The following is a 15,850-nucleotide window of genomic DNA, read 5'->3' as shown; positions in this document are numbered from 1 at the left end:
GGGCACACAGCGGGGGGCGTGGTGGCATGTGAGCGCTAGCCTGCTCACTTCGCCGCTGCCCACCGGCTCCTCCCCACACGGAGTATGGCCACCAACCCAGTAACCTTGGCACCTCCTCTGGGCTGTCCCCCTGCCATGTCCTATTGTAATAATAATTACAGTCACTTAGAAATCAGCTCCCGCCACGGGCCGAGTGCTGTGCCTGGTGGTGTGCCCATACTATTTTCCCGTCCGCGACCCTGAAAACCAGCTGCCTCCCTCCCCGCGCATTCAGGGGAGGCTCAGCGTTGATGTGACTCACCCCGGGCTGCCCAGATCCTCGGAGCAGCACCCGAAACCGTGTGTCGCTCGTCACTGCTTCCCCACACCCCAAACGTGGTGGGCACGCTGTAAAATGCGTGCGGAGTGGACACATCACCCACGGCCCTCCTGACTCCTCCCGCGCAGCCGGATGCCTCTGCAGCCACACCTGGGGACAGAGAGGCGCAGTCCCCACCCACCACCTATGCCATGTGACATTGCATGGCCCCTGGCGTGGGCACCTTTGTCACACACACTTTGTGGCTCATGATTTTGTAGGGTGCCCCAGACCCCTTTTGGAGGGAGTCTATTTACTCAGCACCCCCTGGTGAGTAAATAGGCTGTTTCCCGTCCACACGCCCCACGTGGGACGGAACGAACCGGAAGGAAGAACCACGTCGTCAGTGGGAACATCTTCGGTTTCCCAGATGCAGCCCTTATTCCCACGGCTGAGCCTGTGGAGGTGGCCACCAGCCCTCGCTCAGCCCCTGGGTCCCCAGGGGAACCCCGTATGCATCCTGATGGCCTGTCTCGTTGCAGGGACGGGCTGCCCTACTGCGAGGCCGACTACCACACCAAGTTCGGCATCCGCTGTGACGGCTGTGAGAAGTACATCACGGGGCACGTGCTGGAGGTGAGTGGGCCGCTGGGCGCCCTCTGGGCCAGTTCCTGCCTCCAGGCTTCTTGGGGTGTCCGATGTTCGTGTGCGTTTGTGCAAGAATTAGTGCCCCTAAGTCTTTGCCTCCCCCTTCCTGCCAGCTCTGCCAGGGGACAGCTTCCTCAGCCTTCCAGGGCCTGCTCGGTGAAGACCACCTCCTCCAGGAAGCCTTCCCTCCCACTGTCTCTCCCGTGCCCTCTATAAGCTGATGGAGTTGGAGAGGTGGGGGGTTGAAATCCTGGGTCCAGCCCCTCCCATGTCTAGATGGAGGTCTGAGGCCTGGAGGAGTGAAAGTGAGCCCAGGAGGCAGGACCATGTGCCCAAAGGAGGCCCAGAGTGGTCGCCTGGCACGCCCAGTCACACAGCAGTCATGGGGCAGGCGGGCTTTCCGGGGGGCGCCAACAGCATGCGTGTCATTTGACCCCGGTGGGAGTTCATGGCTCTGTCTCTATGAAAAACACGTGTAGCATGCCCTTTGGCACAGTTGTTCAGTAAGATAAATGTCATGGATGGCCACACCCCACCCACCGGGTTGTCAGACCCGGTCCGTTCCTCCCCCCGTTCTTCAGCCCCTTCCTTGGCTCTGTGCTGGGGCCTGCCCATGGCCCCAGGAAGGCACAGGTGATAGAGAACCTCAGGGAACGGAGAGGGGGCCCTGACCCCGCTAAGGGGCTTGGGAGACTTTCCCACCAGGTCACAGAGGGGCCTCTGGGTTTGGGAGGGTAGGTTGGGGGATGAGGCTGTCGGGCCCCCACCTGGCGATGACTCTGACAAAGGCTTCTGAGCCAGGGAATGCCTGGGTCCCATTGGCATCTTAAAGAGTGTGGGGCTGCTGCCGAGGCTGGAGGCTGGTGCTGGTGGCCAGAGGCTGGCGGCTGGGGACAGTGGGAGGCGTGGGGGGTGCTGCTCAAATCCCCAAGGATTCCTGACCTGCCTCTGCCTGTGCCATCACTCACACCTAGTGCCTGGCACATAATCGGCGTCCCCGGTGCCGCGGCGGAATTGTACATTGAGTGCTGGGTTGCTTTTCTCGAAATTACACTTGATGTCCCTCCGAGCAGCAGGAACAGAGTTGCTCCAGGGCCTCAGCCCCACCCACTTTCCCTCTTAGGGCTCTTTTGCCCCTCCACCCCAGGAGTGCGAAGGGGAGGGGGGTGTCACACCCAACCCACAGGGCAGGGCCGCCTCCCCCTCGTTCCCAGCGTGGGAACCCCCGCTCAGGCCAGCGCCCAGTGGGAGGGCCCAGGCTCTGTGGAGGGGCCTGAGGGGGGGTGTGACTCACACTCATGGTCCGTGGAGAGTGTACAGAGCACAAATCGGGGGTGGGGGAGAGATCACAGATAATGCGATCCTAGGTAGCTGAACCCTTTGGCTGGTTTCCTTCCAGGTTTTTCTGCCTCCATGTAATTCTAGTTGGGACCAAACCGTTGGTACAACATTATGTTCTGAGTTTGTCCAATTCGCATTTCCTAGTTAGCAGGTTCCCCTGTTTTTGTTTTGTTTGTTTGTTTGTTTGTTTGTTTTTTGGTGTGTTTTGGGTACATTGGGCCTTTTGGTTAAGCAGCTGTATTGGAACATAGCTCATATATCTGCAGAGTGTGGTGCCCCCGCCCCCATGGGGAGTGTAGTCTTTATGAAATCCATGCCGGTCTGCAGCCGAGAACGTGGATCCTCACTCGCTCTCGTGACTTCCTTCTGTCCCTCGATGCCGGTCCCTCTGATGGTTGAATGGACCCCAGCGCCTTCATTAACTACTTCCCACGTGCTGCCTGCTTACACGGGGCTCGGGTCTTCATGGGGTGGGTTCTTCATGGTCATCAGCTCCGTCTGCGCTTGTGGGTCACGTGTTGAAGTTAGTCTGCGGGCATCTTGTATGTATCGTCTTGGGTGGTGATGTAATATTGATACCCACATCCTCTGACTATGTGGATGGAGACTTTGACCCTCTTCCAGGACCCCATGGCACTCTAAATATTAGGGACAGGGACCCCCCTGCCCCACTGCCAATGGTTCAAACCACGTGTCTCTGTTCCCCGTCCAGACCTTCTACTCTCTCCTGGGCTCCCACACACGTGTGCTGGACCGTCGACCACCCCGAGCCGGTGGCAGAGCCAGACTTGAACCCGGGATCCCCAGGCTCCTGGCTCCTGTTCCTTCCCCACCGTGCGGCCTCTCCCTGGGTGTAGACGCCGGTTTGCCTGTTGTTTTAGCACCGTGCCACCTGTGATGGCAGAAAGTGGGGTGCATCTCAGGCTCAGGTGGGCTGAGCTGCTGTTGCTGCTGGTGTGTGGACCTAGCCTGACCTGCTTCCTGGCACCCTCTGGCATCGGCCCCTGCACCGTGGGGGCGGGGGTGGAGACCTGACCCCAACCTTGCTGCCTGCCCTCAGCAAGCTCTGTGCTGAGCAAGAGAACATTCCAGTACCTCAGGGATTGAATGAGACATGGTCTGTGAAGTGTCCCCCAGCTCAGTGCTGGCCCCGTGGTTAACACTGGGGGTTAGGGGCTTCCTTATTGTCACCAGGTAATCAGCGGGCCTCCCCTGGATCGGTGACCCCATGTGCACCGTGTGTCCCTGATATTTAATGCTGGGCCAAATATAGAATGTGGGGGTTCAGTGCCTGCGAACAGAGCCCCTCCAGTGCGCTCCGGTTTATCATCAGGAAGGGACCATCTTAATGACGAAGAACAGGAGAAAAACAGGTCTGGATTTTCCTCCTTGTCAGTGGTGGGGGATAAAGGGCCTCCCAGGGAAGATTAATGCTTTTGTTTTCGCGAGTTCCCTGGCGTGGCTGAGTCGGCGGCGGGCTCTGCAAAGCTCTGAGCATCCTCCTTTGCCAGGCGGCAGCTGCAGGCGGGCAGACACGAGCCCGATTCCGGAGGCGGGGAGCCGCCGCCCCCCGCCTCGCCACCACCTGAACTTGGCCCCGGGTGTGCCAGCGCCCCGCTGGGCGGGCAGTGGGCTCTCGGGGGCAGTAGGTGGCAGGATCTGAAAAAGAAGGAACAAGATCCAGACCTCTGGCTGAAGGCTGAGCGTGCCCGTCCTCACGGTCTCATTGCCCGTTCCATCCGACCTGCCTGGGGAGCGGGCAAAGGAGAGGGGCTGTGGGGGCTGGCCGACCCATCGGACTGGGCTCTGTTGCGAGGACCCCGTGCAGGTAGGAGGCCTGGCCAGGCGCTTCGGAGGGCTGATGGGGAGGCTGCAGGAGCCATGCGGGGTTGCAGGTGGCTGGGCTTTCAGGGAGCTGGGACAGATCGGCCAGGTGAGACTCCCTGGGGCACCTGTCACCCCCCCCGCTTTGTCCCCCACCAGATGCTTGTTCCACTCCGAGCTTTCCTGTCCTCGGAGCCCGGGCAGGAGAGCAGCCCAGGCCCCCTTCCCCGCCAGCAGGAGCCAGCAATCTGTGCTGCGTCTGTGTGCGGCGGGCACAGTGCCATCTTGATGCCAGCTGCCAGCAGCGCCTGCATGTCCCCCCGTGAAATGTGCATCCCAGGGCTACGGTGGGGCCTTTCCTCCCCCTTCCTTAGTTACTCCTGAATATGTAGCACTGTCTTCCCGGTGTCTTCCCCGATCCTGCATGTCTCGGGGTGTCTGTCTCGGGGTGTCTGTCTCGGGGAGGCTGCTCCATGCTGGGGAGCAGGTGAAGGAGCCTCATGGGTCTGGGGGGGACTTGGGAGGCGCTGTCTGCCCCCACCCTATTGCCGAGATGGACGGAAGGCTGGGAGTGTGGGGAGGGTTGGGGTGTGGGGGTAGAGCTGGGGGGCCTGGGGCGGTCCTCTGCATGGCTGGAATCCCCCACGGAGAGAGCTAAGAGGTGGCTACGGGACTGTCTGCCCTGGACAGCGGTGTAACCAGACCAACTAGACCCAGAGTTCCATAAGGGGGTGCTGAGTGAGGGGGGCGAGGGGAGTCCCTGGCTCAGCCCTCGCCCCACCCCTGCCTTGTTCTCTGCGGCTGGCCTCCAGCTTCCCTGCACAGGTGGGAGTTGCGGGGGGGGATGGGCCCTGCCCTCCTTAACCCTTGCAGTGCTGGTGCTGCTGTCTGAGCCTCACCTGCATGGTGCAGCCTGCCTGTCTCCATGGTAACGAGAAGCCCAGGGTCCCTCTGGGACTACTAATTAATTCCTCCTTCCCTCTCTCCATCCCCCTGCCCGCCTTCCCTTCTCTCTTCCTTAACCCACCACTCACCTACAGACCCTCTGAACACTCACTGTGTCCCCCGTCCCCCGGCTGGTGGCTACTGGGCTCCCAGCCTGCTCCGCGCCCCCCCCCCCCCCCCCCGCCCAGGAGCTCTGGTGGGAGGGGGGCCTCACAGGCACCTCCTGCCCTGGGTCAGGCAGCCCCTAAACATTTCTCCATTTCAAATAAACCATCCCCTGGGGCTACAGGACATCAGTCTTCCTTTGGCGTGCTCCATTTTACCCTCCTAAGCAGGTATGACTTTTATCAACGGGAGAAAATATGTTCCAAAGAAATAAAACCATTTCCTCAGGACGGAAACCAAGTCAGCTTCCCAAGGCCCCACTTCTCCCTCTCTTTTTGTAGTTTGATGAATGTGTTTAATTAAAAAAAAAAAACATATTCAGAAGCAATACCTGCTTATCATAAAATAAACAGAAAAATCATCCATAATGCACGCCACCCCCCAGACTGACTACTGTTAGCACTTAGAAGTCACCGTTCTCGGTTGTGTGTACACACACACAGATAAATGCACGGCACAGTGCCTGCGACACGGCAGAGACCCCAAGCCAAGAGGGAACACGTGGGGTCAGTGATGGGGGGACAGTGGCAGGGGTGAGGTCAGGGGCTCTGGGGAGGGGGCTGCCGATTGCACAGGGCTTCGCCCGCAGGGCCTGCATGTGAGGAGCTGGGCTCTTCTTCCGGGGGGGACGTAGCTCCTGGGGGGTCGTAGGTCACGGAGCCGATCCGGGAAGTCTGCGCAGCCGCCAAACACTCCGCTGAAGGCTTTTTCATTAGCTTCGCGGTACATTTCATCATCTCAGCGCACACTGGAGATGAGGTCTTTTCAGACCTGGAGTCAGTTCTGGCGGCTCAACAAGGACACTGGAGCTGTGCCTCGGGCCGGTGGAGGCACGGGAGTGGCACGGGAGGCCCTCTGCAGCCTGGCATCCAGGGGAGCACGCAGAGGGCCGCGGGGGCACAGGCTGTTGTCCAGGGAGCAGAAGGGGCCAGGGGTGAGGGGATGCCTGCCTCCCACCCCTGCAGGGCGTGTCCCTCTGTGCTGCCCACGGCCGGGTGTGGGGTGGGAGCTTCTGGAGCCCAGAGACACTGCCCAAGTCCCCGGGGCTGGCCGCGCCCTGCGTGTCGGCGGTGGGACATGCTCCAGTCCCCCCGCGCTGACTTGGTCCTGAGTAAGGAGCAGTGCTTGTTCTAGGCCCTTGGAGCCCGCCTTCCTGCGTTCCTCGTGAGCCTTGCTCTGTCTTATTGAAGATGACAGCCCCTTGTCGGAGGCACACACGTCACTTTAAAACCACGCACTGCAGAAGCTCATGAGCTTTTAGTATTCTTCAGAAATCCAAGCCATCTTGAGACCCACCTGGCGCAGGGCTGGGCCATCTGCCCGGCTGGGGGCTGTGTGGTTGCACAGACCACACTCCAGGTGCTGACGCTCCCGGCCCGTAGTGCACGGGAATGGGGAGGAGAGGCTCTGAAAGGGCAGGGGCTGCAGCAGCCTCAGGATGACGTGGAACATCCGGTCACCGTGGCCACCGGGGGAGAGGACGGGAGTGACCATGGGGCCCGATACAAGGAGCCAGGGTGCTTTGACTTTGGACTCTATAGCGGGTCTTAGTCCACCAGAGCTGCTGCAGCCATTCTGGGCCCTGGGTGCTGAAACCCCAGGCAGCGTTCCTGTCCGTGCTGGGGGCAGCAAGTCTGCCGTCCAGGTGCCGGCCCGGCCTCTTCGGTTCCTGGGGAGGGCCCGCTGCCTGCCCTGCAGACGGCCACCTTCTCCCTGTGCCCTCACATGGTGGAGACAGAACTCTGGTGTCCTGTCTTATAGGGTGTGGAGTGGCGTCTCGGGGCAGTTTGAACTTACCCTTCCTCCGTGACGGTGACATCCAGCATCTGGCATGTGCTCCTTGGCCACTTGTGTGTCTTCTTTGGAAAAATGTCTATTCGAGTTCTTTGCCCACTTTCTAAGTGGACTGTTTGTCTCTTTGTCATTGAGCTGTAAGAATTCTTTATATGTTGCGGATGTTAAGCCGGGTCTAGGATTTCAAACGTCTCCTCCCATTCCACAGGCCGTCTTTCCACTTTCTTGACCACGTCCTCAGATGCACAATAGTTTGATATTTGTGAGAAAAAACATACCTATTTTTGTTATTGCTGTTCATGCTTTTGGTGCCCAATCCAAGAATGTACTGCCAAACCTGGGGTGGTGAAGATGCACCCCTGTTTTCTCCTAAGAGATTTATAGTTTTAGCTCTTAATTTCAGTCATCAATCCATTTTGTGGGTCTTGCTGGCGTGTCAGACACACAGAGGTGTGCGTGAATCCTACATGAATCCTACATGAATCCTACAGCTTGATCGGTGTCCACAAACCGGACACATCTGTGTGACAAGCACCCAGATCAAGAAGGAGAACGTGCCCAGCCCCTGGGAACCCCAGGGCGGCCGCCTCCCCGACTCTAATAAAGGAGACTCGTCAGCTTGGTTCTGCACTTCGTGTGAATGTAATCTGTGCTCTCCAGTGTCTGCCTCCTTCCTCCCTCCTGGGTATCTCAGGGTTTCCCTGTGGACTGTCCAGGGTGGGGACTGGGGAGCAGGTGAGGCTGGGGTCAGCCCCCGAGAGCTGGGACCGCCAGGCTGGGGGCTGGGAGGCCACAAAGAGCCACGCTCCTGGGCTCCAGTCCTGCTCCGCCAGCTCTGTGCTGTGTGACCTTCCTCAGCTCCCTCCACCTCTCTGTGCACCGTGTGGAAAATGAGGGTAATAATGTAGCTCATAGGGCTTCTGGAGGGTGAAGACAAGGTAGCGTGTGAAAGGGCCTCGGCTCGAGCTGTGGAAACGGTGGTGGAGTTGCTGTTATTTTTTGGGGGGGGGGGTTGGGGGCGTCTGCCAGGTCTGGGTGGGAGTGCTTCCCTGAAGGCCGAAGACTGTGTGTGCAGGGCCGGCCCCTCACAGCGGCCCGGGGCTGCATCTGCGCTCTGTGTCCGTTCTCATCCGTGCAGTTGGGATTTCAAGCCTGTCGTCTTAGAAACCGTCCCCACGGTTTTCTCTCTCCTCCTACTCAGGTGTAGACGCCCCGTGTAGACGCCAGGGTCTGTCTCCCTCAGTGGTGTTGCAGAACTCCTGCTGTTTGAGATCATGCGGGTTGTCCCCCACCAGTGAGAAGGGGGCCTGGGTGACGCAGCCATGAGGACAGGTCAGAGGTCACAATGCTTAAAATCGCCGAAATGACCGCTTCGCCCTCATTCTGCTGGGCCCGTGCTGCCCTGTGACCCTCGACTTGGAAAGGACCCGCCAGCTAGCGGTTCCTGAAGTGGCCCCCGAGGGGCTCCCTGTCTAGTGGGGAAGGAGAAACCAGCAGGAGCCCAGACCAGGGACGTGTGCGGGGGAGGCTTTCCGGAGGAGGCGGCATTTGAGCTGCGATAAAGAACAGGGAGGGCCCCGGCAGGTGGAGCGGGGGAAGGTGCTCCCGGCGGAGGGATCCGGAGGAGGCTCCAGAGCAGGCAGGAGGACGGAGGGCGCAGCATCCCCGCACTCCCCGGGAAGAGTCCCTTCACCCGGACGCATCGGTGGGCTGTGCCGCGGGGCACGTCACGTGGGAGAGGAGCGTGTTCGGGATCCCTCCTCCCCGCCACAGGGCTCCCCTTGGGGCAGGGGCTCACCGACGGCTCAGTGGTGAGGGAGGAGAGTGAGAAGCGTGTGTGCATTTGACCCCCTCACGTGCTCATCCACGGAAGTGCTATTACTAACTCACATTCAGGAAGCGGTCATCGGATCTTCCCATGTCAGGGAAGACTGAAATGTGGCGTTAGCACCACGGCCGGCAGCCGGCTGCCGCCCGCCTTAGCCCAACGCTGGAGGGGTGCCGAGTACGATAGTTTGGGGCGATTCTTCTGTGCTGTCCGGAACTATGCCACGCCAGCCAATGTGATTAGTTGACGTTAGGTCTGTATTAATCTTTGCATTTAATTTAATGGATGCTAAGGATTATAAAAACAGTAAATGCTAATTGAGAAATTTGAGCAATAGGGAGATGCGTAAGACAGCCCACACCTTTGGTGCCTGCACCTGGAGCGTCACGTTAGCTTCGGCCTCCCCTCTGCCCTCTCCCGCTGCCCCCCCCCCAACTCCGGTACAGAGACGGACAGGACCTGGCCCCCCTGCCCCATGAGGGAGGCAGATCCGTCAACCACTGGGCCGGAGGAGCTGGGTGACACCCCTGCTCGCCTGGAGGTCGGGTGGTGCAGCTGGGTCTCTGCTCCCAAATGTGGCCCCTGGCATGTGGCCTGCTTCCGCACCTAGTGCCCTGGACAGCCCGGGGGCACCCAGTGGACCCAGGCTCTCTCGGGTGCCATCCTGAGACCCCAATGGATATGGGACATAGCACACACTTAGCATCCTCTGAGGACCCCTCATGTGGGCACACTGTACCCACCAGCCAAGTGTGGCTGCTTCCGTGGCCCCTTTAGCTTCGGTAGAAACACCTCTGTTTTGTTGTCTTTACAGGCAGGAGAAAAACACTACCACCCACTGTGTGCGCTATGCGTCCGGTGCGGCCGGATGTTTGCGGAAGGCGAGGAGATGTATCTTCAAGGTAAGGACAAAACCGCGTTGCCCTGTCCCCTAGGGCAAGACAGGAACATGCCCTGGGCCCGTGCCCCGTGCTGGGTGGGAACTGGTGGGTAGCCTGTGTCACCTCTCTAGCTGGGAAGCCCCCCACCCGGCCCCGTGGCAACAGGCGGGAGGCAGAGCCACGAGACCTCGTGACGGCCCGGGGAGGCTCAGCCCCTCCCCAAGACGATGGGTTGGTCTGGAGACCCCATCTCTGCAGCCACTGTTTCTCTTCAATGATCCATCTGTGTCCAGTGACCCCGGAGGCAGGCCGAGCAGGGCTGGGCGGATGGGAGAGCCACGCACAGGCTGTTTCATGACCTCATGGGGCGGTCGTCTTGGGGCTGTGTGTCACACAGGCCTGCCTTTCTGAGCCCAGCTCGTGGGGTGACATCGCGAGGCCAGCCTCATCCCTGGTGTTCTCCTGAGTCTCTGCTCGAGAGCCCATGAAAGGGGCCCTTTGCATCCTTCCCACTGCTGCTGGGACGTGGGCGGGAGGGGGCCCCCTCTGGCGTCGCCCCCACTGTAAAGAGCGCTTTCAGGCCTTTCTGCTGCCCAGCACGATGGGCTGGGACCAGAGCACGGGGACAAGACCATCAAGAGGGACCCAGGCTCAGGGAATAGAGACGCTCTTCATGTCTCTGGGCTGTGACTGGTACCCCGTTTCTAAAGCGAGTCCTGCCATGACCTTCTGTGGGATATGGAAGCCAGTCCCATCCCCTCTCCCAGCCTCAGATTTCCCTGTTGGTGTGACAAGGGTTGGACCTGGGTTGGAACACTGGCCAGGGCCTCTTTGTGGGGGGGGGGTCTGGCCCCCGCCCAGCCCGGACACCCTGAGACCCTCTGCCTGGTCCACCTGGATGTTGGAGCTCCAGGAAGGTGCTGACAGGTGAATCCCGTACAGTTGAAGCTCTGAAAAGCAGGGGTCCCAGTGAGCCAGGACGGGGCAGCCCGGCCCCTCCCCGCCACCACCAGCACCACCTACCGTGGGGCACACCTTTCCAGTAAATATAGGGGAGGGGCTGCTGATGCTCAGTAATGATCAGGGAGACCCAGATGAAGAGAATAATTAGATAAATAATTAGATACTACTTTCCCCCATTGGGTTGACAAGGACTAAAAGGAAGGTCGTGTCCCCATTGTGAGGAATCAAGGAAATGGGCCTCCTACCTGGCCGGTGTGGCAAAAACTGGGAAATTGTCCGAATGCATCAAGAGCCTTAATGTCCACACGACTCCATTTCTAGGAAGTCCTTAAGTGAATGGCAGGGGTGTGCTGGGACTTGCGTGCCATGGGACCCCCCACCCCCGCCAGCGTGACTTTAGAAATAAAACACTGCAACCAGCGTGCGAGGGACGGATAAATCCTCCTCTCTCTCCGCCTGTCTAATCCACCACGCCACAGGGCATGTGGCGGGATGTTGCGTGGCCCTCACGGTTGTGCTTCTGATATTTAATTACATGGGGGAAACGTTCTAGACACTTTAAACAAAAATCGTAGGACATAAAACTGTGTACAACATTATCCACATTCTCTGAAAAATGCACGGGAATGCTAAAAAGCTGCCCGAGCAGAGTGGCTCAGAGGTTATAGGCGGTTTTAATTTTCTTATTTATACTTTGTTTGGTGTCTTCTTTAATAAGGAATATCAATGACTTACCTATTACTTTGGTAATCATAGTTGTCAAAAATGAATGTTTTACACACACACACACCCTAAATCGTGGTCTCCCCAGGAGCTCCAGGCTGATGCAGACTTTTTGCCAGAGCGAGGCAGTAATAAACTGCCCTCCCGGCCATTAGTTCATGCGATCTGGAAGGCTTTGCAAGCAAGAAATAGGACGTCGCTCTTTCCTTCACACACACTTTTAAGTGCCTCTCACGTGCCAGGCCCTGTGTGGCTTGTTGGGCGGGGTGGGGGGGGCACGGAACAGGCACAGCCCCCTCCTTGATGGGGTATAAACCTAGACACAGAGCTGCGGCGGCCAAGGGGGCGAGGGGCCAGGCTGAGATCCAGGGAGGCCCCGGAGGGAAAGCAGGTGCTCCGGGCCCCGAGAGATGGGGCTCAGGGAGGGCTGACACGCGCCAAGCCCACCCGCACTGGACATACTGCGGTAATAGAGCGAACGCCTGTGCCACGGTTCACCAGGCACCGTTCCGGTGTGTTATTACCCCAGATTCACCTCATTGAATTCTCCCACTGGCCTGATGAGCAAGGAACGTTATCAGCCCTGTTTGCAGATGGGGAAAATCTGACACCTGGAGAACCTGAGTTCGAATGAGGAAAGGGCGGGCACGGGGGGCCCTTGCTGCTCTTGTTACCTTGATGGTGCTGGATGCTGGCGTGGGTGGTGGGGCCACACTGGCTGCTGAAGAAACTGAGGCAGGATCGGTCTCAGGACCCAGAGAGTCAGTGAGAGAGTCAGGCTCGGGGCTGGAGCCTCGTGCTCCCGGCCCTGCTCTTCACCCCACCGCCCGGTTCCCACCTGAGCCTCCCCCTCCTGCCCCCCCAGCCTCATTCCCATTCCCGAGGCTGGTTCCCACCCCAGCTCTAGCCCCAGCCCCAGCCGTGCCCGTGGTTGGGCCTGGCTGCTCCCCCCGCAGCCACGGGCAGCCTGTCCTCTCTCCTCCACCTCTGAACGAGAAGCCACCTGACACCCCTCTTCCAAGAAGCCTCCTCTGGGCACCCCAGGTGTCCCCAGTGCTCACAGTGATGCGTTTCCCGTTCATTGTACATCCCCGGCCCCCCAAACTGGGCCATGAGCCCCTGGAGCCAGGCGGCCATCGGCTGGCCCGAGACCCAGCACCCCCTCCAGCAGAGCGTCCGCGTGTGGACTACCAGCTCCCCGCTTCTGACTCCCTGCACAGTGTCTGCATCGTGGGAAGTAACACTGAGCCCTCCCTCTTGGGGGTCTGTCCGCAGGTTCCTCCATCTGGCACCCGGCGTGCCGACAAGCAGCCAGAACTGAAGACAAAAACAAGGTTGGTGGAATTTACTCCTTGCTCCAGTGCGTTCTTCAGCGCCCGTGTGCCGTCACCCGCATCTGACGGCTCGCTGGCCGGTCACACCAGGCCACGGGCCAGGTGTCATGAGGCCTGGGGGTGCTGAGGACGGTGCGAGGTGGGGCGGGACGTCTCGGGGCCTCCCTGTCCTGGCCCGCAGACCTCTCCGTGGGTCCAGAGGGCATGAGGGCTGCAAAAGTTTGGGGGCAGCTATGACATGAGCAGGTCTCCAAACTGTCCCCAGACCGTCCACACTTGGGACACCAACTGCAAGGTTGAGGGGCCCCAAATTGTGATCAGTCTCAGTCATTCGTGGGAAGGACTCACAGACTCCCCGAAAACTATGATAGTCACGGTTGGGGTTTATCACGGGAGAGGATATGCGTGGAATGAGCCGAAGACAGAGGCGTGTGGCGCAGGGTCTGGGAGGGGGCCAGACACAGAGCTGCTCCACAGAGCCCTGGAGACTGGACGGGGGACCTGCCGGCCTGTGCAGGACCGCATGCCCGGAGTATTGCCCAGCAGGGCAGCTCTGTGTCCAGAGACCTCACTGGGGCTCCACTGACTGACTGACTGACTGACTGACTGATGGCCATAGTGCTGATTTCACTAGGTCCAGGTGGCATGACCCTAGACCACCCCAGATCACACGGTTGGTCTCTCCAGTGTGGCCGGGCCCCATCCTAAGACTGTTGGGTGTGGTTAACCCCCTCCATGAACGGACACGCTGACAGTGGACACAGATCACCTTCCAGGGTCAAGGGTGCAGGCCAGACGTCTCTCTGGGCAAGGCCAAATTCTCTACCGCTCAGAGGCCCAGCTGGGCGCCAGGCACAGGTGAGGAAGGAGGTGGGCACAGACCTTGTCCTCTCGGGACTGACGTTCCAGGGAGAGACAGAAATTGACCCCTACACAAGCAAATTGGCAGCGAAGGCTGGTGGGGGGAGACCGAGGACGCCAGTGGACGGGAGGAGGGGAGGCAGGGTGCACGGTCAGGAAAGGCCTCCGGGGGAAATGGGGTCGGGGCTAAGCCTGCAGGATGAGACTTGGCGGTCCTGGAGGCAGGGCCCCGGGCAGGGCGGACAGACCCCTCACCCTTAGCTCTACAGCGTGGACACAGCCCTATCAGCAAGCCCAAGCTGGGCCCATCCCCAGAACTAGCAGGTTTGGGGAATTTCTCGTGGGGCTGGAGGGAGACCCCACAGAATTGGGCCTCTGAGCTTCACAGGGATGCTGGCTGGTGGAGGAGACCCTCCCCCCATACCGGCCCCCGCGGACGGGTGGGTCCCAACCCAGTTCGGCAAACTCTCAATAGGCCTGCGCTGAAGGACGCCAGCAGAGGGACAACCCCCATTTCCCTTAGAAATTGCTTCCGGTGGGTTTGGAAGCCCCCGCTTCCCATGCATCTCTCGTGGCACACCCTCAGGTATTCAGCACAACCTCACCAAGCCTCTGGCTGTGCCAGGCCCTGCTCTTGGCCCAGGGCAGAGAGGTGATGGAGTCCTGCCCCCACATGCTCTGGGCATGGGGGGCACACACGCACGTCACGTCTGACGGCCATGGGGACCTGAGCACCGGGGGGCCCTGGGCCGGGGCAGGAGGGCTCCTTGGAGAAGAGGCACCTCCTCTGTGTCCCCCAGGCCTCCCCTCACCTGCGACAGCCTCACGCTGTTGCTCAACCCCTTTCTGCGGACACCAGGCTGGGCCCGCCTCTCTAGGGCCAGCCCTGCCCTTCCTCTGTGACCTTATTTCTCAAGCGGTGCCGGTTGCTTTGCTCAGAGTCCTCAAGTGTCTACACAGGCCTCTGGTTTAATCCAGGTTCAGAGGGTCCCCTTTGATGCCCACAGAGAGAAGGCGTGCTTGGCCTGGAGAGCCCACGCGTTAGCCATGGTGGGCACAGACCTCCAGCTGGATGCTGCTCAAGCCACAGGCCTGGGGGTGCAGACAGGGAGGGGCCCTGAGGGTTAGAGGCCCGGGCGTCCCAGCCCCGGGGTACAGGGAGCAGCAGGAGCTGCAGGGCAGGGGCAAGGGGCTCTAGGGCAGGTCTGTGGCCCCTGCACCCTGGGTTAGGCCACACCTGTGTCTGCTCCTCATTCACCCGAGTATCCTCTCAGACCATGCAAAAGGAAGCAAGGGGCACAGGAAGCCCCACAGCCTGGGAAGGGACCTCGGGGGGATCCGGTGACCAGGCCCGCTGCTCCCCAGACACACACGTGACACCTGCCACCAGCTGGGCTGAATCCGCAGAACTGTAGCCCGAATTCTAGAACACTGGGACTGGGGCCGAGTGCGCCTGCCCCACCTTCCCCCTGCCCCTGCTCCTCCATCTCTGGGACCACGGTTGCCGCCCCTTGCCTGGGCCCCGAGGACCCCCACTGCCAGGGGGCCCAGGGTGCTCGCACTGAGCATGTGCAAGATGAGGCCCGTCCCAGGCCCAGGGCTGGCAGGGGGGGAAGCTGTGTGAACATGAGATCCACGTGACAGCCAACCTCCCAGCTCCAGGGACGCAGAGCATGGAGACTACGGGAGGAAGCTGGTGACTGTATTTGTTCCTGGGGCTGCTGTGACGAATGACCACACATTTAGTGGCTTAAAGAACCACAGATGTACTCCCTTCCTTCCGGAGGCCGGAAGTTGAGGATGGGTGGGTGGGGTCGTGCGCGCTCTGGAAGCTCCAGGAACAAACTTCTCCCCCGCCGTTCCCGGGTCTGGAGGCCGCACGGTCTGCTCCTGACCCTGCCTCTGTCACCACCTGTGCCCTGGCCCCCTCCCCCGTGCCCCCCTCCCCTGAGACCCCAGGGAGCCCACCCACGTCATCGGGAGTGACCTCCCACCTCAGGCTCCTTAGTCACATCAGGCTCGGGGTGCCTGTGGTCGCATGTGGTAATACGCTCGCAGGCGTGGGCATGCTCATGTGCTCGTGGAGGGCAGGAAATGCCCAGCTGGTCATGTACATGACTTGGGTCACGGTAAGTGGCAGGGGCACCCTGGTCTCCCATGGCTGACATAGCTCCCGATCCCCTCTACAACCGCCCCCGGGCTACTCCAGGCCTCAGAGATGAGCCAGGAAGCATCCCTGACCTAG

General features: G+C 60.3%; 1 protein-coding gene across 1 annotated transcript in view; it reads left to right on the top strand.

The window, feature by feature from the left end:
- ABLIM2 (actin binding LIM protein family member 2) overlaps nucleotides 1-15,850 on the top strand; it is a 146,453-nt gene that overhangs the window by 69,405 nt on the left and 61,198 nt on the right. The window contains exons 6-8 of the mRNA XM_088021245.1: nucleotides 841-934; nucleotides 9,658-9,745; nucleotides 12,686-12,744. Of these exons, the coding sequence (XP_087877371.1) occupies nucleotides 841-934; nucleotides 9,658-9,745; nucleotides 12,686-12,744 (241 nt within the window). The remainder of the gene's footprint in view (nucleotides 1-840; nucleotides 935-9,657; nucleotides 9,746-12,685; nucleotides 12,745-15,850) is intronic.

The sequence above is a fragment of the Eumetopias jubatus genome, unplaced genomic scaffold, assembly GCF_037043125.1.
Source record: "Eumetopias jubatus isolate StellerSeaLion01/CBP00866 unplaced genomic scaffold, mEumJub1_p1.0 scaffold_2, whole genome shotgun sequence".
Lineage (NCBI taxonomy): Eukaryota > Metazoa > Chordata > Mammalia > Carnivora > Otariidae > Eumetopias > Eumetopias jubatus.
This window is presented reverse-complemented; position numbering and strand designations above follow the sequence as displayed.